The 24,427-nt window shown below is 37.9% G+C and overlaps 1 protein-coding gene across 1 annotated transcript in view; it reads left to right on the top strand.

The window, feature by feature from the left end:
• The first annotated feature begins 8,935 nt into the window (after positions 1-8,935).
• Positions 8,936-24,427, top strand: part of SUMF1 (sulfatase modifying factor 1) — a 104,121-nt gene continuing 88,629 nt past the window's right edge. The window contains exons 1-3 of the mRNA XM_044662828.1: positions 8,936-9,274; positions 17,090-17,263; positions 19,055-19,129. Of these exons, the coding sequence (XP_044518763.1) occupies positions 8,936-9,274; positions 17,090-17,263; positions 19,055-19,129 (588 nt within the window). The remainder of the gene's footprint in view (positions 9,275-17,089; positions 17,264-19,054; positions 19,130-24,427) is intronic.

Genomic DNA, 24,427 nt, shown 5'->3' with positions numbered 1-24,427 from the left:
TCAGTGGCGGGAGAGGAGACCCTACTCCCACCTCCCTACAGACCCTAATCCCAGACAGGAGAGGGAGAAAAGGAGGGCCTGAGAACTCCATTCAGAAGAGGGAATAAGCACAGAGTGGGGGGAGGCATGGTGGAGAGGGGAACAGCTCTGCCAGAGTCCCTCTGCCTTTCTATTTGCTCATCTATCTATCCATTTATTTATTTATTCACTCATTCATTCATTCATTCATTTGTTCATTCATTTGTTTATTTGTCTATTTATTTTTTAGGGCCCTTACCTTCCCTCTTGGAGTCAATAGTGTATATTGGTTCCAAGGCAGAAGAGTGGTAAGGGCTACTTACCACTACTTACTGACAATAGGAGTCAAGTGACTTGCCCAGGGTCACATAGCCAGGAAGTATCTGGTACCAGATTTGAATCTAGGACCTCTGGTCTCTAGGCCTGGCTCTCAATCTACTGAGCCACCCAGCTGCCACCCCCTCTGCCTTTTTAGTAACAAACTCTGCCTGGATGGCATGTGTGCTCACAGAGAGGTCAAGCTTCTCTGTCAACTATGAATTTTTCCCTGGGGTAGGCAGTACTGGATTAAAGCAAATGCTATATAAATGTTAGTTATTATTATTTTTACTCTGGATCTCACTTTAGTGCCTAAGTGGAGCCTTTTCACTTTGGAACATACCTTGGTCAAACTGACTCCTTTCTTCCATTGATGAGTTCCTTCCAGACCACTATTTTAGAGTTAGATCCTGGCTGGACACATGCTAATTATGGACTTTGCTCCCTCTTGCTACTCTTCTGCATTTCCCCCACTACTTTTTTTGCTCCTTTTTAATGTGTCATATTCCCCCACCATAATGTAAAGTTCTTGAGGAAACTGTTTTCTTTTTGTTTGGATTTTTAGCATGGTACTTAGCAAGCTACACTTCCTGCCTGCTGGACTAGATAGTCAGATTAAAAAGTTCAAGTTCTCTAGCCAAATGTTTCTGGGACTTTTGCAGCAAGAATGAATAGTCCTCCTTTACTGTTAAAACTCTGTCAATGTTTGTCTTTATATTTGTATTTCCTTTCTTTATTGCGAAACCAAAGCTGTCCTTTAAAGGTGTTATTAAGCACTGCAAATATCATTCAAACGAATAAAGCTTTGTATAGATCTAATCATTATAGCTATTTGTTTTCTAAAAATAAAACTATAAACAGGAACAAAATTTTTTGTGTTGTATATAAGATGTTTCCATGACACACTCTTAAATCTAATTTGCATTGTTAACATTTTCTTTATCATTTTTAGTCTAGACAATCAATAAAATAGTAATTCAAGTCCTGATTTATAGAAATTTCTGAAGCTCAGGTGCCTATACTGAAAATTTAACAATCAGAACCAGTTTAAGCTGGCTCTAATATACTCAGAAGGATCCATGTTCTCATCAGTGTAAGCACTCTCTGTCATAGCAGATTACAATCCATCCATGCCTTCTCGTTTCATGAAATTTTTGTACCTTTTTATGTTTCTTTATATTATATATACATATATATATATATTCTTTTTTCATTTCATTTTATTATTCAATTAACAAGTACTTATTCCCCTGACCCATTTAAAAAAAAAAGAAAAGAGGCAACTAGGTGGCTCAGTGGATTGAGAGTCAGACCTACAGATGTGAGGTCCTATGTTCAAATCTGGAATCAGACACTTCCTAGCTGTGTGATCCTGGTCAGGTCACTTAACCCCCATTGCCTCGCCCTTACTGTTCTTCTGCCTTAGAACCAATACATGGTATTGATTCTAACACAAAGGTAAGCATTTAAGAAAAAAAAAAAGAAAAGAGTGTACAGTCAAACAAAACAATTTCCCATATTGCTCATATACAAAAATATGCCCCATTTTGCTTCTTTAATCCATCATCTATTTGTCAGGAAATGGAAAATATAATTCATTGTTAGTCCTCTGGAATTATGGTTAGTCATTGTACACATCAGAATCCTTAAGCCTTTCAAAGCTACTTGTCTCTACAATGCTAATGTTATTGTATAAATTTGTTCATTGTCATTTAAGAAGAGATCTGCCATTTTGTAGAGATTTGAAACTTTAAAATTTCTTATTTTTGATATAATTCCTATATATACATGAGAGAGTAACAAAGTATCAAAAGGAACAAAGGAAACAATCTTAATGATATAAATTTTTAATTGCACCAATAAAATCAACGCAACTAGATTAGGAAGAAAAGAAATAGATCTGCAAAACAATTTGCATTCATCAACTGAAAAGAGTCTAAGTATGACTTATAACATCCATAAGGTTATCTTGGAAATATATAAAATCAAGAGCTGTTTTGTAATAGACAAAAGCTTATAGGAAATAAATGGTTGTTAAAGGAAATAACAATATTTAAGCACCTTAAAAATGTTCAAAATCACTAATAGCTAAAAAAAAAGGAAATTCTAAATCCCCTTATGCACAGTCAGTATAGGGGATTTTGTTTGACTAGGCACATTTATGATAAAGGTTTGCTTTTTCTTATTGAGGGGAGAAGAGAGTAAAAGGGGAGTAAGGATATTACTCTCTCACCTTACAAAAAGAAAAAGAAAAGACACAAGAGAGTCATTAAAATGTTTTTGAAATGTATAGAAAACAGAAGGAAAGTCAGAAGAAATTACCAAGCAAGATAGCTTCAAATGTAATGTTGAATTTATTATGTGGTTTAAAAGAAAAGTAAGCTTTATATAATAGAAATTCATATTTTATGGACAATCCTCTTTCTATTCTATTTGCATGTGGAAGTATTCATTTTAATTCATTTGTTAAGAATGAAAAAGTAGAAAAAACAAAAATCACATTGTATTAATTAGTCAGTCAGTAAGCATTTATTAAGCATCTAGTATATGGCAGGCACTGTGCTAACTGACAACATTGTTCCAAAGATTATCCAGATTAAAGTTTCTCAGACTGTTCTCAGAGAGTTAAAACAAAAGATAGATAAAAATTGAAATAACTATGAATTGGATTCACCTTTTCACCAAGGACTGAGTTTAAAGTAGATATTTTATAAACTCAAGTATCTTTCCAATCACCCTAGCCAGGATTAGCTAAAGACAATAAAAGCCCTTAACTACATCTCAATCACCTAAGCATCTATGACTCTATTACAGCTTTCCCAAACTTTAGTAAAATTATGTAACCAGAATGATATCTCACCACTGAAAAAAACTATATATGCATTCCACTTTCTGTAGTGAGGTGGGAAGTCTCAGATCTTAAGGCCTGGGTTCCTCCCTGGGAATATACTCCTCCTGTGGTGGCTCTGTGCCATGTTTATTGACTATAATCTCCTTGCCCCATTAAAGATCTGCATTATAATTTCTTTAATTACACACACACACACACACACAGACACACACACACACAGACACACACACACACATATATATTATATTGAACTGTATAATGTTTGTGGTCCCCCCAACTTTAAGTCCATGTTCCTATATAAAAGAAAAATTACTAAGTTGGTCATATTCTTTGACTCAAAAATTCCACTTCTTTGTCTTTATCAAAGTGAACTCCTGTACATGTATCTTCAGATCAAATCCTCTTATTCAGAAAACTGCTCTCATCATAATATCCCTTCCCTCATATTTTCCATCTCTCTCCATTTACTTCCTTCTTCTCTGCTGCCTACAAACATTTCCAAGTTTACTTCAGAGAACAAATTGTGGATTTTATCATATCATACAAAAATGTTCTACCAATTATGAATGGATCTTATTTTTTCCCTAAAGCAGGAAGGTGAATATCTACTTAAAAAGATGTTAGCTGTTTGTCTATATGAAAATAATAAACCATCTGTTTTAAAATGTTAAAAAAAATCCCACTTCTGAGACTACACACTGAGGAGGCGAGTGACAACAAGAAAAGAACTAATGTATAAAAATGTTCATTGCAACATTATCTGTGATAACAAAAAGGTAGAAACAAGAGATATTCCCATTATTGGGGATTGGCTGCACAAACCGTTTTATGAATGCAATGGTTTATTTGTATGATATCATGTTATAGACAGAAAATTTTCCTCCTCTTGAGAAAGATTAGATTGTGAGTTTCTTGAGGGTATGGATTATCTTCTGCTTCTTTTTCTATACTCAGTGTTTAGCCCAACACCTGGCACATTTGTTGGCATTGTTATTGTTCATACCAACAAGTCATAACCCTATTTGGGGTTTTGTTGGCAGAGATGCTGGAGTGATCTGCCATTTCCTTTTCCAGCTCATTTTACAGATGAGGAAACTCAGGCAAATAGGGTTAAATGAGTGTCATTTAATGAGTGTCTGAGGCAAGATTTGAATTCAGGAGGATGAATCTTTCTTACTCTGGCCTAGCACTCTATTCTCTTTGACATCTAATTGACCTGCAAGGCACATAGTAGGTACTTAATATATGTTTATTTTTAAATTAAAGATGTAGTATCTAGTTCTGCCTCTGTCACACACTAGCATGTTACTGTGGTCAAGTCCCTTAATGCCTCAGTGCCTGAGACAGCTGTTGAGATTGCTTTCTGAAATGGTCAGACTAATTTATGACTTCATCAACAACATATCAGCTAATCTCTCTTTCCAAAGACTTTCTATCTCTGTCATCTTTGGCAATTCCAAGCCTGGGAAGTGAAAGTGTCATGGAAGAAACACACCCAAATTTGTAGTAGGGTCTCACCCCAAGAATGGGAGACTCAAACTCCATTAGGTCTAGAAGTAAGAAAAGAATTTTATTTGAAGAAGTTTTTAAGATAGTATGATGTAAGGGGCAGCTGGGTAGCTCAGTGGATTGAGAGTCAGGCCTAGAGACAGGAGGTCCCAGGTTCAAATCCAGCCTCAGACACTTCCCAGCTGTGTGACCCTGGGCAAGTCACTTGACCCCCATTGCCCACCCTTAACACTCTTCCACCAAGGAGCCAATACTCAGAAGTTAAGGGTTTAAAAAAATAGTATGATGTAGGCTGATGAAATTGCCTGGGGGCTAATAGAATAGCCTTGGGACTGGTGGAATTGTGTTATTGGAAATATTGGGGTCCTTGAACCACATTCCTCATGAGCCCACTGGCTTTGGGTCATTAGGCAAACACATAGATAGAGGCATAAAACCGAGGGGCTAGCGTTTCACTTCCTCTTTACTTCCTATCCACCATGGTGGCGGCAGGCAATGGCACACTTTTTAAGCAGCCTTAGCTAGCATAGCACGTGGCTTTATTTTCTAGTGGCTACTAATAAATCTACATAAACCCATAATAATTGTTAAAGTTATCATTATTATAGATTAATTTTATTTTTTACAGAATAGCCTTGGGAGCTTATGGGATGATCCCTCAAACTGATAGCAGCCCCAGTGGTGGAGTAGTCCCTTTCACTGATGGAGTAACCCTAGAGCCCTGGGCTGATGAAGTAGCCCTGAAACTAAAGGAGTAGTTCAGGGGCTCGTAGAGCAGCCCCACTGTGTGGATCAGGGTTTGCATGTTTATTGAGGGTCTAGGACTGCCAGAGCCCCTGGGACACATGTCTCATGTTTCTCCCTCACTGTCCCCCTGCCATCCTTTGTCAGCATGGGAGAGGTATCATTATCCTTCTGGAATGCCTTCATCAAAGGGGGAACATAACTAAGGTAAATAAGTGATTAGTAATATAACCTAACAGTTCAGAACTAAGGTAAATACATAACAGAAAGAAGCTGTGACACAGAAGCAGCTGGCAGTTCAGAATTTAGGTAAAGAACAGTACAATTTCAGTAACAATACAGAGTGGTTAACTTATTAATAATACAGATTCTGCAGTTCATACATAATTAGTGCTAATTGGTGAGAAATACAAGATTTCAGAGTATGATGGTCCTGCTTCTATCACTACCCATTACTGCCTTCTACTCATCTTCCTCCCGCCCTCCCCCACTTAAAAACCCAAAAACCAAGAAATCTGGAAAGGATGAAGGTCTCAACTTCTGTAATTTCTTCAAGATGATTTGGGACATTGTACTGGCCCTAATTCAGTTGTTGAGAAGGATCAATGAGCTTGATCCAGTGGGGTGGAAAGTATTTTTGGGAGGGACGGCAATAGATGTTACTATCTGAAATCTGATAGACTATGACCAAGAAGAAACAAATTTAGTGAGAGTATTTAGAAGACAGGGACCTGAAATCAGGAGAAGGAACAACAAGAACAAGGAATCAAGAGTATGTAAGTGGGTCAAATGGGTAGCACAGTGGATTGAGAGCTAGTCTTGGAGTCAGGAGGATCTGGGTTCAAATATGGCTTCAGAAACTTCCTAGCTGGGTGACCCTGGGCAAGTTATTTAACTCTAGCTGAATAGCCTTTGCTGCTGTTCTGTCTTAGGCCTGATCCTAAGACAGAAGGTAACGGTTTAAAAAAACAACCAAATCCTTTGGTTTCAGTAGCTATCCTTTGCCTTTTTTTAAACTTTCAACCCTTAGAACAGGAATGGAGTAGGTACTTAATAAGGTTCATTGATTGACTTGCAAATTCAGGGAATCTTGGGGAGACTTTCAAAGAGAGTAAGGAAAGTTGGGCCCAAAGAACAAGAAATACAATAATTCTGAAAATGGAGATAAGTATAGCATATATAGGAAACTAAATTGTGGTCAAATTCAGGGTTAGTGCTATTATTATGAGCATTACAACTTAGTAATGTTATCATACTACTATGGTAATAAAGGAATAATGGAGACATTTTTCTTGTCAGTTAGAAACAGATAATTTGGGGGGAGAGGCGATGATGGTGGTGATGGAGGCATATATTATACTTTTAAAAGCAGTTTGAGTGTTAAATATGGTAATTACCTGGAGTGTAAAAATGCTAAATGTATCAATATTTTGCAAAAACAAAACAGAACAAAACAAAGCTGTGTTTCTTTTTATTCCCAGCTCTCAGCTCAGTGCATATACTAGTTAATAAATAAATGTTTTATTATAAATAAATGTTTAGTATTTTCAGTCTAGATTGACTCTCTGTGACTCCTTTTTTGAGGGGCTTTCTTGACAAAGATAATGGAGAGTTTTGCCATTTCCTTCTCCAGCTCATTTTACAGATGAGGAAACTGAGACAAACAGGTTAAAGGGACTAGTCCAACTTCACACAGCTAATAAGTGTCTGAAACTAGATTTGAATTCAGATCTTCCTGACTCTAGTTCCTGTACCTTATCCACTGTGCCACCTCGCTGCCTTTTATAAGTGTTTCTTGATTGTCATGATTTAAAAAATAGAGGACTTAGAGCAATGGTTCTAACCATTTTCCATAGCATAGGGAAGCAATTTTAAAATATATTTTTATATTATTTTTCAATTTTAAAAACCTCATAATTGAAGATAATGCTACATTTCAGTTAAAAGTTAACATTAAAATTTTTTTGAGTTCCAAATCTCTCTTCCTTCAGCTCCTCTCTCACCTATTTGAGAAGTTAAGCTAGTGATGGGCAACCTTTTGAGCTTGGTGTGTCAAAATTTGCCAAAAAACCAAGCATAACTCAGGTGATGTGTCACTTCTAGAAAAAAACCATAATTTCACAATATTTATAGTTTAAATAACAAAAGTGTATAATTGTAATATAGAACTGTATTCAATAAACCAAAATAGATAAATTAATATAGTTAGATTGTCATCTATAGTGCACAGAGTGTCTACACTACACTACCGCAAATGTTTCATCCTCAGCATAGGGCCCCATACTTCTCTGTATATGGCCTCATGTCATCAAAAATGGTTACATGTGTCAGTGCTAACAAGCGTGTCATAGGTTTGCCATGACCCAGTTAAGCAATATGATAACCATTATAAATAGGAAGTCAGGCAAAACTTATTTCCATATTAGTGATGTTGAAAAAACTAAGCAGGAAAATAATGGGGAAAATATGCTTTAATCTGTACTCAGAGTTTATCAGTGAATAGCATTTTTCATCTTGAATCCTTTGGAACTGTTATGGATCATTGTATTGAACAGAATAGGTAAGTCTTTCACAATTTATTATTATTATTATATTGCTGGTAGTTTATGCATCATGATCTATTGGTTCTGCTTCCTTTACTTTGCATCAGTTCAGATAAATCTTTTTTAGATTTCAGTTAGAGGTTAATGAATATAAAGATGTTATTCTCCTCTCTCCACCCATTCAAATATTCAGCTTTTCCTGAGATCTTTCTCTGGATCAGGACCTGTAGTAAGGAACTCCTAAGTTAAAAGGATCTGGATTTGAGTCCTGGTTTTGCCATTATCTTTGTGACAAAGGGCAAGTAAGCCACTTAATTTCACTGAATCTCAGTTCCTCATGTCGGTCAGTCTCTAAACATTTATTAAGTGCCTAGTAAGTGTTAATCACCCTGCTGAGCTCTAGGGATACAATGAAAGGTAAAAGACAGTCCCTGCTCCTAAGAAACTCATAGGCTAATGCCAAACGGCAAACGACGACTATGAACAAGACATAGAAAGAATAAACTGGAAATAATCAGAAGAGGAAAGGCACTAGATTAAGGGACTGAATTTTTGGTGGGGTCTTGGAGGAAGCCAAGAGGCAGGACGGCATTCCAGACAACATTCTCCATGTGGCAAGTCAGAGAGCCTCCCGGGGTCTCAGTTGTTTCCTCAGTTAAGAAAAAAAAAAAAAAAGGTGGGGTGTCAGGAGGAGGTTGGCATCGTGTTGCACTTAACCTCTAAGGTCCCTCCCAGCTCTCAGCTTGTCCACCCTAGGACTTGAGGCTGCTCTAGCCAAACCTACGAACTGATATTTTCACTCTTCATTATCTGGCCAATCATTATATATTTCCTGGGCAGCTACTCCGAGGTGTTTTCAGTTTGTTTGTTTGTTTTTAAAGTCAAGCTTTCTGTGAGAAACATGAAGCAGAAAGCTCCTAGTCCTCCTCAGTCCAAAGAATCCGCCGCGCGCATGCACTCCAGCGGCTCCTTTAGAGGACCAGGTTCACATGACCCCGCGCGGTCACATGGCTCTTCAGACAACATGGCTGCGCCCGGTTCGGGGTTCCCTTGGCCACGCCGGTTCCCTCCGGTGCTGCTCCCGCTGCCGTTGCTGCTGATTATTGGGGCGGTGGGAGCGGCCAGGGGCTTGGGCTCGGAGTCCGGATCCCGCGCAGCTGATGCGGCCCACGCGGCAGGGACATGTGGCTGCGGCTCTCCCCAGCGCCCCGGGACGGCGGCGCACAGATACTCCCGGGAGGCGAACGTGGCTGAGCGGGCCTCTGCGGAACGGCCAGTGCTGACCCCGCAGGTCGGCGACAGGGGGGTAGGGGGAGGTCTTGTGCCGGAGAGAGGGCCGTTTGCCCAGTGGGAGAAACCATGGAGAACAGGGTTCTTCTCCCCATCCCTCAGGGGTGGAGAACTGGCGGGTTTGGCCTTTTGCTAGGGATGCTCAGTTTGGGGAGAAACTATCTCCTCGCAGCCGAGGCCCGTGATTGGAGTTGTAGGACTTGATTCCAAATCTCAGTTTTGCCTTTAACTGCTTATTTAGTGAAACCTCGGGAATTTTTTTTTTTTTTTTTTTTTTTTTTTAATTTGGGTCTCAGTTAAAGGATTGGAGTAAGTGATCTCTTAGATTCCTGTGACCCGCCACGCCTACAACAACTCGTTTTTCTCCTGGCATAGTTAATTTGAGAAAATCTAAGTTCAGTCTTCTCCACTGTTTGGGTCTGTACCTTGGTACAGCAGTAATTTCTCTGGTTTTAGTAAGATGAGACTTTAGTAAGTTATTGTTTTGACGAGCATTCTGTACTTACCGTGTCAGGCATTTATGCTGGTACCTGAACCAAACAGGGTCCCTGCCCTCAAAAAGTTCCTTTTCTAATGGGACTTAAGGACACTCACCATAGGTGTGACCTTGCCTACCTTGTTTAACCCTCTGGGCCTCAGTTTCCTTAATTATGAAATGAGAGATTTCGTGGTATAGAAGAAAAAGTGTTGGATGGAGTGAGAGGATAAGGGTAAGACTTGACGGTCAACTCCCAAGGGCTCATTCAGCCCTAAATATAGGGGAGGGGTCTCAAAAATCATAGTGCAGTTTTAAGCTTCAGTAGTTTAAGGTTTAAGCTTCAGTAGTTTAAGGTTGAATAGCTTAAAACTCCACTAAGACATTTGAGACACCTAGCATGAAACTATTGTTTTCTGATAACATGCAACAGGTTTGTCTAAATGTTTATCTGGATCAGTCATTTCCACAGCAATAGTAGTCTTCCTAAATCATTATTCAAGGCATATGCTCTTCCTCCCCTGAGTTGTGTGTGTGGTGGTTAACAAAATATTTTTGCGGATTCCTTTAGGATGTCCTCTAGGGATGTTGTAGGAATGCAGATCCCTTATTATGTTTGTCACAATGGGAAAGAAACACTACCTTATTAGCTTGATATTTTGGATTTTATTTCCTTAGTGTTTCAATGTGGGAGTTGATAACTGTTTAGTCCTCAAAGTCTTCATCGTAGGGTGTCTTTGGTAATAGGTGACATGCATTGAGATTTGTAAGTGTTCATGAATATTTCCTTGTATGACCCTCAAAGCACTGTGAGATGAGCACCATAGGTATTACCTCCTTTTATAGATGAAAGAATAAATGTTCAAGGAAGTTAGACAGCAGTTTGGCTAGGGTTTTAAGATAAATGGCTTGAAAAGAATTAGTTTTATTTTCCCCCCTATAAATATCAGTCCATTGTAAGGTTGCTGTGGAACCTTACTTGAACCTTGAATGGCTTGAAAAGAATTAGTTTTATTTTTTCCCCCTATAAATATCAGTCCATTGTAAGGTTGCTGTGGAACCTTCTTACTTGAAGCTTGCTCTATTACTCTATTTGCAGTGAGTCAGATGTACCTGTTTCATTGTCCTTGGTATTTCTTTTGTAATAGACATTTCCTTAAAGTTTCTTCTCGACTTAAATCTTTACATAACATGTGATTATTCCCATATTCTTAACATGCAAGGAAATAGTTCCATGCTGAGCCATAAATAACACATATTGAAGTATAGTTATGGAGTCTACCCCAAGGGGTCTTTAGATATGATTTCAGAGGGGTTCATCAACTTGGATATAAAAAAATAATTCTTATTTTCACTAATCTATACTTGAGAACTAGCAATTACTTAAAAACCTTGTTAAACTTCACCAGATTACCAAAGGGATCCATGACACAAGAATAGTTAAGAAACTTTGGTCTAAAGGGGTGGTATCCTTTACAGTTTCATTGAATGCTATTCTTGTAATAAATCTAGCAAAAAAGAAATGAATATAAGATGCTGCCCTTGCCCTAAAGCAGTTATGGCAAACCTATGACACCTGTGTCAGCACTGATATGTGTAGCCATTTTCAATTACATGTGGCCACATGCGGCTACATACAGAGAAGTATGGGGCCATGTGCCAAGGATGAAACATTTGCTGTGGTGTAGTGTAGATACTGTGTACTATAGATGACAATTCTATCTATATTAATTTACCTATTTTGGTTTATTAAATACAGTTAAATACAATTATACATGTTTGTTATTTAAACTATAAATATCGTGAAGTTATGGCTTTTTTTCTTGAAGTGACACACCACCCTAGTTATGCTTGTTTTTTTGGTGATTTTTGACACACTGATCTCAAAAGGTTGCCCATCACTGCCCTAAAGGAATGAATACTCTTATTGGAATAATAAAACATGAGTTTTGATTCATTGAACAAAATACCTACTAACTGGTAGATCATCGTAATATTAAAGTATTAATGATATCCAGAATCCAAGGAGAATTTTTTTAATGAAAATATAGGTAGATACCTGAGTTTTTCAGCTACTTATTTCAAAAGTAAGAACTTGGTTAAGATACTTTTCCACTTGTCCTTTCTTTTGTTCAGTCACCAGTAGTACTGTTTGTACTATTGAATACTAGTGAAGAGAATACTAGTGAAGGGAAAAGGAAATGATATTTGAATAGTGGAAAATATAAGAGAATACTAGTGAAGGGAGAAGGAAATGATATTTGAATAGTGGAAAAGTACTTTAACATATGAAGTGCCATATGTAGTCTATCTTAAGATGTGAGGAGAGTTCTGAAAGTTACGGCATTGTGTGTGTCAGCTTGCTTTAAAAAAAGATTTTGGAGGAATACATCAAAAGACTAGCCGAAAGTTTCATTTTAAATAAGGCTAAAAATCCATCTTGATGCAAGTTTATCATTGTGAAAATGATCTTGAATTCACTACTGAGCCTAGTATTTTGCAACAAAATACTTCCCTTTTGTTATTTCAACCTTAAGAAATTTCTTAGCATAGCAGCTTTATTCAAGAGACAAGATTTGGGGAAAATAAAATTATATGTGTGGGTGCATATTTATGCAACTCATATCAGATTTCACAGTCAATCATCCTACTTTCCTCCCTATCCATAAGTTGTCTTTCAAGCCTAATTTCTTTTTTCTTTTTTTTTTTTTTTCTATCTTCTCTTTTTTTTTTTAAACCCTTGTACTTCGGTGTATTGTCTCATAGGTGGATGATTGGTAAGGGTGGGCAATGGGGATCAAGTGACTTGCCCAGGGTCACACAGCTGGGAAGTGGCTGAGGCCAGATTTGAACCTAGGACCTCCTGTCTCTAGGCCTGACTCTCACTCCACTGAGCTACCCAGCTGCCCCTCAAGCCTAATTTCAAATGAAATTTGCTTTATGAAGTCTCCCAGAACTTTTTGGTATTAGAGTAATCTCTCCTTTAAATCTCTCCAGACCACTTACTCATAATTCCATTTTACTCTAATTATTTCTGTGCATTTTTTATTCTCCTAGATTCAGCCTTTCTACGGAGCACATTTGTACAGTTTAGTGCCTTGTATAAAACAAATATTGAATGAATGAGCACTGATATCTTTTTTTGTTGTTAGGTTTTATAGAAAGTAGGTTTAGGAAACTGATGAGGTGATGAAGTGTCTGGGTACCCTTTTTTAAGTCATGAAACCTACCTCCCCTTTGTAGGCAGGCTCACTCTGGTCCCAGGCTAACTGAATTTTTTATTAGTCTGTTTTTAATGTTACTAAAGATTATTTTTGCTTTGCTTATCCCTCTAAAGTTGGGACAAGGCAAGGAGAAGGTTAGCATAAATACATTTTAGTATTCATTGTCTCTGTTGGGGGGGAGGGAGGAAGGAGAAGTGAGGGAGAGTGACGGGAGAGAAAAAAGAGAGAGAAAGAGAGAGAGTGTGTTAGTTTTTTTCTGTAGAAATCTTGTTATAGACTAAATGACGGAGACATCCCTATTTTAACCCATTATTTTTCTTGCTAGCATTGAATAGGAGAGAGAGTAAAATGGAGCAAAACAAAAATATATGTGCTTTGGGTTTTTGAGTTCCAGCTCCCATAATTATCAAGGGTATGAGACTGGGCAATAAAAAATATGACTTTTTGTTATATTTTAAGGTTGGCACAGTGTTTTGCATACATTATCCCATTTAACACTGACAATAATCCTTTGAAGTATCTTCATTTTACAATTGAGGAGGCTATAGGAGATTAATTGACTTGCCCATAGCCACATAGCTAGGAGGTACAGTGGGGTTTGAATCTAAATCTTTCTGATTCCAAGTCTAGGACTCTGATCACTGCCATGTGCTGCTTCTTAAGGCCAAACTTTAAACTTTTTTGAGCTGCAATTCCAGTATCTGTAGAATGGGTACCACAGGCATGCAACTTATTTCACAAATGTGCAGTTTAGCTTATGGAGTTGTAAACACTTTGTAAATAGTGATGCTGTCAGTATAATATTATTGTTCTTTATTAATTCTTGTTGCCCTAGTCACTATAGAGCTTCAATGGGAAAGTAGGATGAGTTCTTCACTTAACTCAGCCATTTATAAGCCTGACTTGAATGTAGAGTATCAGAGGTGGGCAGGGGGAGCTTCCCCTTTGAATTCTTGGGGGAATGTTGCTACTGACCAACTGACTCTGGAAGAAAGAATTAAACAGTCCAGCATTATTACAGTTGTACTTGTCAAAACTTGGCTGCAGACCATGGTGAAGACCAACTATTGCTTGTGTCATCTGTTCAGAACACTTTTTAGTGTGTAAGATGGGAGAGTACTCACTTCATTAGATCATTTTGAAAGGCATATTCTACTCAGGGTAGAATGGGTTATTTTTATCCACAACCTTTAGAATGGAAAGTTGTCTTCTAGCTTAAATATTCTCATTAAAAAGAAAAAAATTAGGACAGAAGTCCACAGTGGAAAACTTGAGTATTATTGATATTCACCTTCAGGCAGGAAAAGATAGAACAAATCTAGGTGATTTAATAAATCTGTTAAGTTAAATGGGCACAGCTTTCTGTTGACTTTGCTTTTGAGCTGAGGAATTGACAACTGTTCTCATAATAGGATCTATTTATCTGCTGGGGGAAGTTTTTTTCCTCTTAAATCCTTTAAGAAACTCAATTGGTTTGTTTTAAAGCTAATTTTTAAGCTTTTGTGTCATGGATGGACTTTTCCCGTTATTATTATTATTTTTTGACAGGAGAAGTGGGGACAGAGAGATAAAGGTACTATAAGAGAGACATGAGTTTTTAAGGATTGAGGATTTTTATAAATGTCTAAAGGAATAATAGAACTAGGGTTTTATGCTGGGGTCTCATGGCACTGTTTGAACCTTTGCCTACTTGTAGACCTTTTGTTTTGGGGAATCCACTATCACCTGAGCACCCTTACACTTGTTGATATCACTAGTTCATTTTAAAATCTAGATTAAATCAGCTTCTTTGCCTTTTCTACCTACTGGTCTTAGTTTTTGGGATTCATGCTGTCAAGTTGTGTACGTAGGGGATAAGATTATATGGAAGAACGCTTTTGTATTTGGCATTGAAGATAGAATTGTCTAATGGCAAATTTTTTGCTGTGACAGGCTGCCTTAGATCAAGATTCGAATGTCGACTCTATTAAACATCTATTTTTCTAAAGATTCCTGAATGTCTTACATATAGATGTTTTGAAAAGCTGAAACAAAAGGAGTAGATGAACTCAAATATCATATACTGAGAATTAGCAGAATACCTCTCTGATTTTTCCGTCGTACTTTTCAGAATTATCTGTGATCTCCGTCTTCCTTTCTCTGCTCCCCTAGTCCCCTTTCCACTTAAACTCACCTTTCCTCTTCTGGGTTTCTGTCCAGAGTATCACTATTCTGAGGGCGTGGGACTAGGTGGAGAGGTGGTACAGTGGAGAGAGTGCCCAGGTTGAATTCAAGAAGACTCATTTTTGGGAGTTCAAATCTACTCTCAGACGGTTACTAGCTGTATGACCCATGTATTTTGTACTTCTTTTGTTTTTAGTATCTGTGAATATGCTGTGTACTCCCAGTAGAAAGTAAATACCTTGTTGATAGGATTTATTTTTATTTTATTTTATCTTGGAATCTCCAACTCCTAGCACAGTGCCTTAACTCTGCCTCATTTTCCTCATCAGTAAATGAGCTGGAGAAGGAAATGGCAAACCACCCCACTATGTTTGCCAAGAATGCCTTGAAAAGGGGTAACAAAGAATTGGACACCACTGAAACGACTCAACAACAGTGAATGAACATTGCCATTTTTACAGGAATCTAGGCTCACAACTTAGGAGTCATATGCAATTCTTCACTTTCATTAAACCCACATGACTAATCAGTTGCTAAGTCTTGTCAAATGTATTTACTCAAAATATCACATCTTTTCCCACTCCCACTAAACCACTACAGTTCAGACACTTACCTCTTTTTGCCTAAATTATTACCATTCCCTTCCTACTTGTCTTTCTTACATCCAGGTTCTCCCCTCTCTAACCCATCTTGCACAGATCTGGCAGACTGGTATTCCAGTCTGGTCATTTTTGACCATTTATTTGGTAATTTTCTTTCCTTGCTTAAGAAAATTCATTGGTTTTTGTTTATTTCTAGGATCAAACATAAACTTCAGCCTTTGACATTTAAAACCGGTCACAAACTTCTCTGTTTCAGTCTCTCTGGCTCTCTTTCCCTTGCCCTTGCCCTCCCTCTTTCCCTATCAGAACTTGCTGTTTGATGAACATGACATCCTATCTCAAATCTCTGCCTTTGTATATATAGACTATTTCCCTCATGCTGGGAATCCTCTTCTTCCTTACCTTTGCTTCTTAAGACTTTCACTCAAAAGTTCAAATGCACCTCTAATAAGTCCTTCATGATTTCTTACCCTCTCCCACCTCCCAAACATTTGTTATACATTTTATGTCTATCTTGTTTTTTAGTTATCTATGACCATGCTGTGTACTGCCAGCAGAAAATAAATACCTTGAGAATGGGATTTGTTTTTATTTTATCTTGGTATCTCCAAGTCTCAGCACAGTGTCTAGTAAATTGGCATTTAATAAATGCTTGTCAATTTATTGATTTTATACTGTGTCAGTGGAAGTAGAAATTAAACTTTCCTAATGGTTAGTTTATTCAACAAGCGAGTCTTTGGCTGTGATCGAATCCTTTCTTTTAACATTAACTGCTAAGTGTTCTTTGCCCTCTTTTCCTCCCTTCCTGCCAGCTCTCCTACTCCCAGCTTTCTCAGCCGTAGTATCAGGGGATTAGACTAGTGTATCTAAAGCTCCTTCCTGTCCTACAATCTTTTAGAAAGTTTCCAATAATTTAGTTCAACACAGCACATTTATAACTTTTGGTGACACCCTCATTACCTTAAAAGATTTGACAAGTAAAATGTTCCAGGACACAGAAATGAAATTGTTTTTGCCTTTTCTAAGTTATTTAAGGTGTTTTTGAGGAAGAAAAGGTCCTCAGTGCTCAGGCTGATTTGTGGCATTTTAGGATGACATTACTAATCAAAGGAAAGACATTTTAATTCCTTATTTGTAGGGTCATAGAGATGGAGCTGAAAGTACAAACCCTTATTCTACAAATGACTAAACTAAGTCCAATAGAGGGGCAGGGGCTTCAGGGCTGCACAGTCAGGAAGTGGCAGGGACAAGGTGAGAACCTAGGTATTCTGAAGTTAAATCCATTACTCCTCTTTCTCCTGCATAGTGAAATGACAGCACAACTTCTTTCTTCTTTTCTACCTCTCTTCCAGATGGCCCACATTCCTGCAGGTGTATTTACGATGGGCACAGATGAACCTCAAATAAAGCAGGATGGAGAAGGACCTGCCAGGAGAGTCAGAATTAACTCCTTTTACATGGATCTGTATGAAGTCAGTAATGCTGAATTTGAGAGATTTGTGAACTCCACTGGTTATGTTACAGAGGTGGGTAACAAGTTCCTTTGAAAGTTCTCCTTAGAAAGTGTGTTAGTTTTGTGGAGTGGGAAAACCAGAATATGGGCACAGCCCTCTTCCAGCCATCCCTAGCTACTTCTGAATCAGCAGAGAGCTGGTAAAAGCAAGATACCTTTCCTACAGAAGAATGGGCGGTTGGGTGCTCAGTTTGATGCTGTACCTAGGAATAATGAATAATACCTTCGAAATACACTTTATAAAGCTTGAGGGTAACTTGTCAGTTCAAATTATATTCATGGTGCCTTGGCAATTCTATTAATTTTCATAATACTGTTAACAACTGCTCACTTTTTCAGTTACTTAAAGCACTTTCCTCCCAAATGTTATTCCATTCTGTTTTTGACAGACAGAAAACTTTGGCTTATTCTTACATCTTCAGTAATCTTAAGTCAGACAGAGAGTAAGTGTTGGAGCTGGGATTCTACCTAGGTCAGATGACTTTAAATCTAGCATTCTTTCTCCCCATCCCCCTTAAAAAAGGAATTCCCATCTCTTTTTAATATCAATTGTTTTCTGATAGACTTCTCCCCCATCTTCTTTCCTTCAGCCCCCTAGAGCAGTGATGGTGAACCTATGGCAAGGGTGCCAAAGATGGCACACAGAGTGCTTTCTGGGCACGTGGCCACCCTCCCTCCCTAGCTCCCTGCCCCAGAGTTCCTTACTAGAAAGGCAGAGGGACTGGTGGAGCCAGTCCCCTCCCCCTCTCCACGGAGCCTGATGACTTTTTTTTTTTTTTTTCCACATCCCCCATTCTGCCCAGTTGCCCGATGGGAGCTCACGGGGGAAGGTGGGTGGCTCACAGGTGGCAGAACTGGAGGGAAGCAGAAGGCTTGGACTACTCTATACTCTCTGAGGACATTCCTACCTTCACCTTCCCCTTTACCCCAGCAGCCTAATGGAAGCACTTCCTGCCTCCCCTGTGTGGGGTGGTTGGGGGGGCAGGATGTGCCCAGCATGTAGGGGGGGAGGGGCATGGCCCTCCATCTCTAAAAGGTTCACCATCACTGCCCTAGAGGCAGCTAAGTGGCACAGTGGATAGAGCTCCGGGCCTGGATTCAGGAAGACCTGAGTACAAATCCAATTTCATACATTTACTAGCTATGCGACCTTGGACTAGTCAAGTAATCTGTCTCCATTTCTTCAGCTGTAAAATGGGGATAATAATAGCTTCTAGGGTTGTTGTGGGGATCCCATGAAATAATATTAGTTAAATGCTTAGCATGGTGCCTTGGCACACAGTAGGTGCTTAATAAATGCTTGTTTTCTTCCTTTCTTCCTCTTCCTGCTTCTTTGACTAAATCTCCTGTGATTTCTTATTGCCTTCCTGCCCATTATATATATATATATATATATATATTCTTCAAGGTTTTGTCCTAGGCTGCCTTCTTTTGTCTCTTTTCTTTCCATTTGCCATCTCATCCATTCCTGTGGTTTAAGTGCTCACCTCTGTGTGGCTGGTTTATAGATCTTTCTATCCAGCCTTCCTCCATTGTGATTCCTTTTGTTTGCTGTATAGTTAGTTTCATTTGAAAGTTCTTCCTTAAGCTCAGATGCCAAGTTATCTCTCTGTTTGGTGATGGGGATGATGCTCTATATTTCCTATTAACCTCCAGATAGGATAATATGATGTTTTCAAAGTAGTATATTTTGGGATGCTTGGAAGGTTTCGTATCATTAGAAATTTTGTGGTTCTGAAAGATCAATTATGTGTCATGATATGTGTAGCCACTTAATGATTTTTATTTTTTCCATTCATTCTAGGCAGAGAAATTTGGTGATTCCTTTGTCTTTGACAGCATGTTGAGTGATCAGGTGAAGAGTGATATCCATCAGGCAGTAAGAGATGTTTAATTTAACTGGGTTCTACACTGGTGGGCTGGTTTGAGGGAGTGAAGGAGGTGGGGTTTTGATACTAAATAATGTCCCTGAATAATGAGCTCCTTGGATCAGTGAAAATGAAATTTTCCCAAGAATAAATGGATTGAGTTCTAGATTGATTCTATGAAAGTACTGAGAGACATTGTGGTAGAGGATAAAGAGTACTAACATAGGAGTCTTAACCTGGGTGCTGGTCCTGGCTCTCCCACTTACTATGTCATTTTGGAGAGTCACTTGGGAAAGTCCTCATCTGGAAAGTAGAAATCATAGCCCCTCCTGCCTAAACCACAGAGGCATTGTGAAGAGGGAACTTTGGTAAACTGTAAAACACTATGTTGATCTACATTATAATTGTTGACGTCATTTGGACTCATTTGTTCATGTAAACAATATAAAATCTCACTTAGCAGGCCACTGGATTGAGTTGAGCTTTATTGACTACTATCCAAGATCCTGATGGTTTTCTTTCCCCTTAATGATCTTCAATACATACTAGAGGATTCAAATGACAGTTTTTGATTCTAAACTGTAAGAAGTCATAAGCATGTATTAGCTCAATTTAGGGGTTAGAACTTGAGCTTCCAAATATTAGTGAAAAAAATTAATCAGGATAATATGAATCCTTTTGTTCAGGACTCAATTTTTTGTTTTCTGTGTATTGAACCAGAAGTAGCTGCCTTGTAGTATGTACTATTAATTCAGAAGATAAACACAGGGTAGAATTTTTTCCCCCCATAATACACAAGAATGGCAAAAATTGAATTCCCATGTGTAGGGTGGGCCACTTAAACCCAATTGCCAATTCCTTCCCAGTCTTCTGCCTTGGAGTCAGTATAAGACAGAAAGTAAGGGTTTAAAAAAAAGAAAGAAAATATGACACTCATTCTATCCACACCAATTTTATGCTGTGTGCATATGATTCTGAGTGTCTGTACGCATGCACTTGTGTTTGTGTATCGAAACTTAATAACAACCTCAGTAAATTTGAATAATGAAATAAATAAAATGAGGAGTAAAGTCTCAACTAAAGCCAAAAAAATTAATTTATTACACTTCAATAAAAGGAGCTCCAGCAAAAATACATTATACTGTTTTCTAGTTTTCTGAACTTTTAAAAAATACATATTTTATAATAGATGATGCTTAAAATCATTGCTTCAGTTTCCCTTGACTTTTCCATCTTCCACACCTTAAATCCTTTCCTGAAGCAACACAATATAGACAAACAAAATAAATTCACACATTGGCTATGTGAATATATTGGTATGACAACATATGTCTCATTCTCTACCTACATTATACTACTTCTCTGTCGAGAGTAGGGAGCCATAATCATGTTCTAATTTTTTTCCTAATCATTTCTGACTTTTAGAGAAAAATCTTGTGAACCCTGATTGGTTTTCCCCCACTAGCAGTATTTTGTTCTTAGTGGTTTCATAAATTTCTTATTTTTGTATATTTGAAGTTTGACAGTAATGATATCAGCATTTTGAGTTTTCTCTATTAAGATATTGGAAGTCTTTTGAAAATTTTCTTGTGTAACTTGCTCAGGTATAACAATCCAATTCTTTTCTTTTTTGGTAATTATAGGATTTCAGTAATAGAGATCTTCTTTCCTTAACCCTCCAAACTGCCTCCTTTGTACTCATTACATCTCAGTTTTTATCCAATTGAGCTCTTTTTTGAGCTTGGTATTTTATTTCGGCTGAAGTAGCTGCCCTTTTATTAATCTTGTTTTTATTGTATTTACTGGGATTTTCAGATTCCTTTCAGCTGATTTCCCTTTTGCTGAATTTTTTCATCTTCTGAGACTTTTTTTCTGTTGCCAATCTAGTTCTTCCTTGAATGTGTTTTATTATACTTTAAAGCACTTAATGAATGTTTGTTGTTATCGGATTCAGTTTCTGATACTGCTTTGGGTATTTTTTTTCTGATGTTTTCCCATCACCCTCTTTTCTCATAATAGTTTTTATTGTATCCAAGACCTTCTTTAGTTTGCTAATTGGTTTTTGGTGAGTTTTTGTTTTCTAATGGGACTTTCTAGGGTTTATTTTTTTGGATGTTTGTGAGATTATTTTTGATGGAAATCATAGGAAGCCAGGCTCCCTTGCCTTCTCACTGATATTTAACCAATTTTGGATGATTTGGGGGAGGGATAGAGCTTAATTTATTTTTGGTCTAGTAGACTTTTTTATGGGCAGGACATCTGAGGACAAAGTAGGAGTTGAGGTGCATTATTTGAGAAGTGTGAAGAGCTGAAAAAAAGGCAAAGAAGGAATTGAAGAATCAGAAGGCTAGAATAAGAATGCGATTTAACTATCTTTAAAAAGTGAAGGAATGTAGTCCTTATCTTTTTATTTTAAAGTGTTTGTTTAATTCCTATTCAGAATTGAATATACAGGTTACTCTCTCCACTCCTTTAGGATCTATTATGCCAAAAAATGAAACCCTTCAAGCTAGTGTTTCTTTTCCGTTTGTAACAGTGGAGGAAGATGTTAACCATCGACAAAACATAGGAAAAAGCAGTACTAAGTTTTCAAACTATTTTTGGGAACATTGGAAAAATGTTTTAGAAGTGCCTCCTCGCCCCATGACAATTTTTTTAGCCCTATTGATGGGTAAGAATTGGCTCCTTTATTACAAGTTTGTGTTTGAAGATTAGACTGTACATTAAATACTAGAGATCATTTCAAGCTGGTTATTTCATGTGTTTGCAACTCAGCATCAGGTGTGTATTTTAAGATACTGAGCTTAGACTGATAGGCATTTGCAATTATTATTGCAGTTTGCACTTACAGATATGTTGCCTCCTGTCACTTGAAAATCTCCACATGCATTAGGTGTAAAAGGAGTGGCAGATTATTGCCAGGCTCCCAAATGTGGCTGGTAAGTAAATAGTGAAGTTTCAGCGTTCATAACTAGGACAAGGACAAGTAGCTCTTGCTGGGTTATAGTATTGATCACTCACTTAATGGCTACTAATGGAAAAGCAAACGTTTTAAGTGTGTTTGGAAAGGGCTGAAGCTAATAAAAGGAATCTGTTTCATTGACGTTCATTTTCCTAGAGTGTTTTTTAGGTCCTGAAGGCAGGAGATAGAGAGGAGACACATTGACTTTAGTTCAAATTTTTTTGAGAGGAATTAGCAGTCATTGTAGACTTGTGGTTCCAAAGAATCATCTGTTTTTATGGTCAGGATGTTAGCTAAAAAATGCTTATTCATGACTTTTGTGTTGTTTGATATTTTAAGGCAAAGGCACTGGTTTTAATTGAAGCAGAGATTTAATAAGTGGTGGGATTGGGACCAGGTTTTTGTATTATTTTATCTTGGGTGGCTTTCTATTTCTGGGAAGGATATTTTCAGGGGTTGTTCTTTGCTTTGGTTTTAATAAAGTGTATTATTAGCAAATCTCATCAACCTCTGGATGAGGAATAAATGTGGGGTAGGCATACAACATATGAGTGTTCTGACTCTTGGCAGCCTTCCCAAGGGACCAGTGATTAGCTTCTTGTTTGTGGTTTGGCTTTATGTCTGTCTTTGTTAACAGTTTAGAAAAGCAAATTCCAGAGAGAGTTGTCTCTTGATAAAGGAAGGTGGAATTTTGTTTTGAGATTTTCCTCTGTAATCAAAAGGAGAAACTCATTGGTCTTATTTCACATGGAGCAAGAAATCAGTTATCAAGAAGCCATTTTGAGGGATAGAGGACAGTTCAAATAGAGGACTAAGTCATCTTTCTCAAAGATATGGTGGGATTTTGTTGTTTGGATAATGCTGAGGAGGAGTTAAAGTAAGTTGTGAATGTGCCTCAGTCACCTCAAATAAAAACGAGTGAACTTTTATAGCCTGGGTTTAGAACTGTCCGTGTAGGAATTCAATTCAGTTATATAAATTGTACTGAGGGCTGCTTTAAGGATGGACAAAAAATCTCCAAAGGATAATATGAAAATTTTCTAGATTTTAGAAATCCCTTAAGGTTTAACTGTAGCATAATGCACCACAGAGAACACAGAGTAAGTTTTCAGAATGGCATGCTTCAGTGGACAGCAAAAATAATCAAAACAGTTGCCAGACAAAATCAGGCAGCATTGGATTGGATGTTATCTTATTCCTCTTTTTATTAGTTCAACAAACAGCTCCCGAAACAGTCCTATCCAGCTTTGGGAGTCTCTTCTATGGCAATAGTAAGTATTATTCTCCCTGAAGCAACAGCTGAGTCTGGTGGTTTGGTTTGTCTTGTATCTGCTATATTCTTCAAACTATGATCTGTTTCTCTTTCTGGCCTGCAAGAAAACTGACTTGAATTTAAGTCCTTTGCTCTATTGTTGTTATTTCATAGAGAGTTTTAGTGGTCTCTGGGTAGCACAGTAGATAGAACAGTGGACCTAGAACCAGGAAGACCTGAGTTTAGATCTGGCCACTTGCTAGCTGTGACTCTGACCAGTCATTTAACCTCCACCTTAGTTTCTTCTTCTGAAAAATGGAGAAAATAATACTACTTCCCTCCCAGTATTGTCAGGAGGGTAAAATAAAATAATATTTGTAAAGTGCTTTGCAAACTTAAGACACTTTCCAAATAGCTATTGATATTTGGTATTTCTGTGCTCAGCTTTGTACCATTTATGTTTTGAATGGATTGCATATTTTTATGGAAGAGTTTTTCTCACTGCAGCAGTGGATAGTTTGTGTGTCTTTGGACCTAGAGTCATTGAACTCATTTGTTTTGGTTCAACAGTCCCTCCCCCACCCCTCATCTTCACCTATACCTGCACCCACTGACTGTGTTGCTCTGAGTGTGGGAATCTGATATCCTTGGCAGTGGGTCTACTCTCCTTTTCTGCTTGGTTGTGAATGAACTTCCGCTGGCCCTGTCTGGTCTCCTTAGTGACCAAGGTCATTTATGTATACACTGGCTGAAGTTAGGGGTATGATTCATTAAACAAAATGAAAAATCTGTAGGAGGTTTGAATCTATGAACTTGACCTCCATAGCTGTAATCTCATTTCCAGTATCTTTGGGCTGACTTCCTTTCTTCCAAAAACACAGTGATATCAAAGAAGGATTCTGCTGTGTCCTTTGCATAGTACAGCATGCTTTAATGGCACTCCACTATAAAATAATACAAACAGATTTACTGGGGGCAATTATTTTTCAAAGGAACCCTTCCTGCATTAGAATAGTATTGACAACTCATTTTCATCTTTGGCCTACACGAGTGTTTCCTTCTAGATAAAAACATCACCAGAAATCCTTGCCCCCC

This window comes from Gracilinanus agilis, chromosome 1, assembly GCF_016433145.1.
Source record: "Gracilinanus agilis isolate LMUSP501 chromosome 1, AgileGrace, whole genome shotgun sequence".
Classification (NCBI taxonomy): Eukaryota; Metazoa; Chordata; class Mammalia; order Didelphimorphia; family Didelphidae; genus Gracilinanus; species Gracilinanus agilis.
The sequence above is the reverse complement of the archived record's forward strand: the minus strand, read 5'-3'. Positions and strand labels throughout refer to the sequence as shown.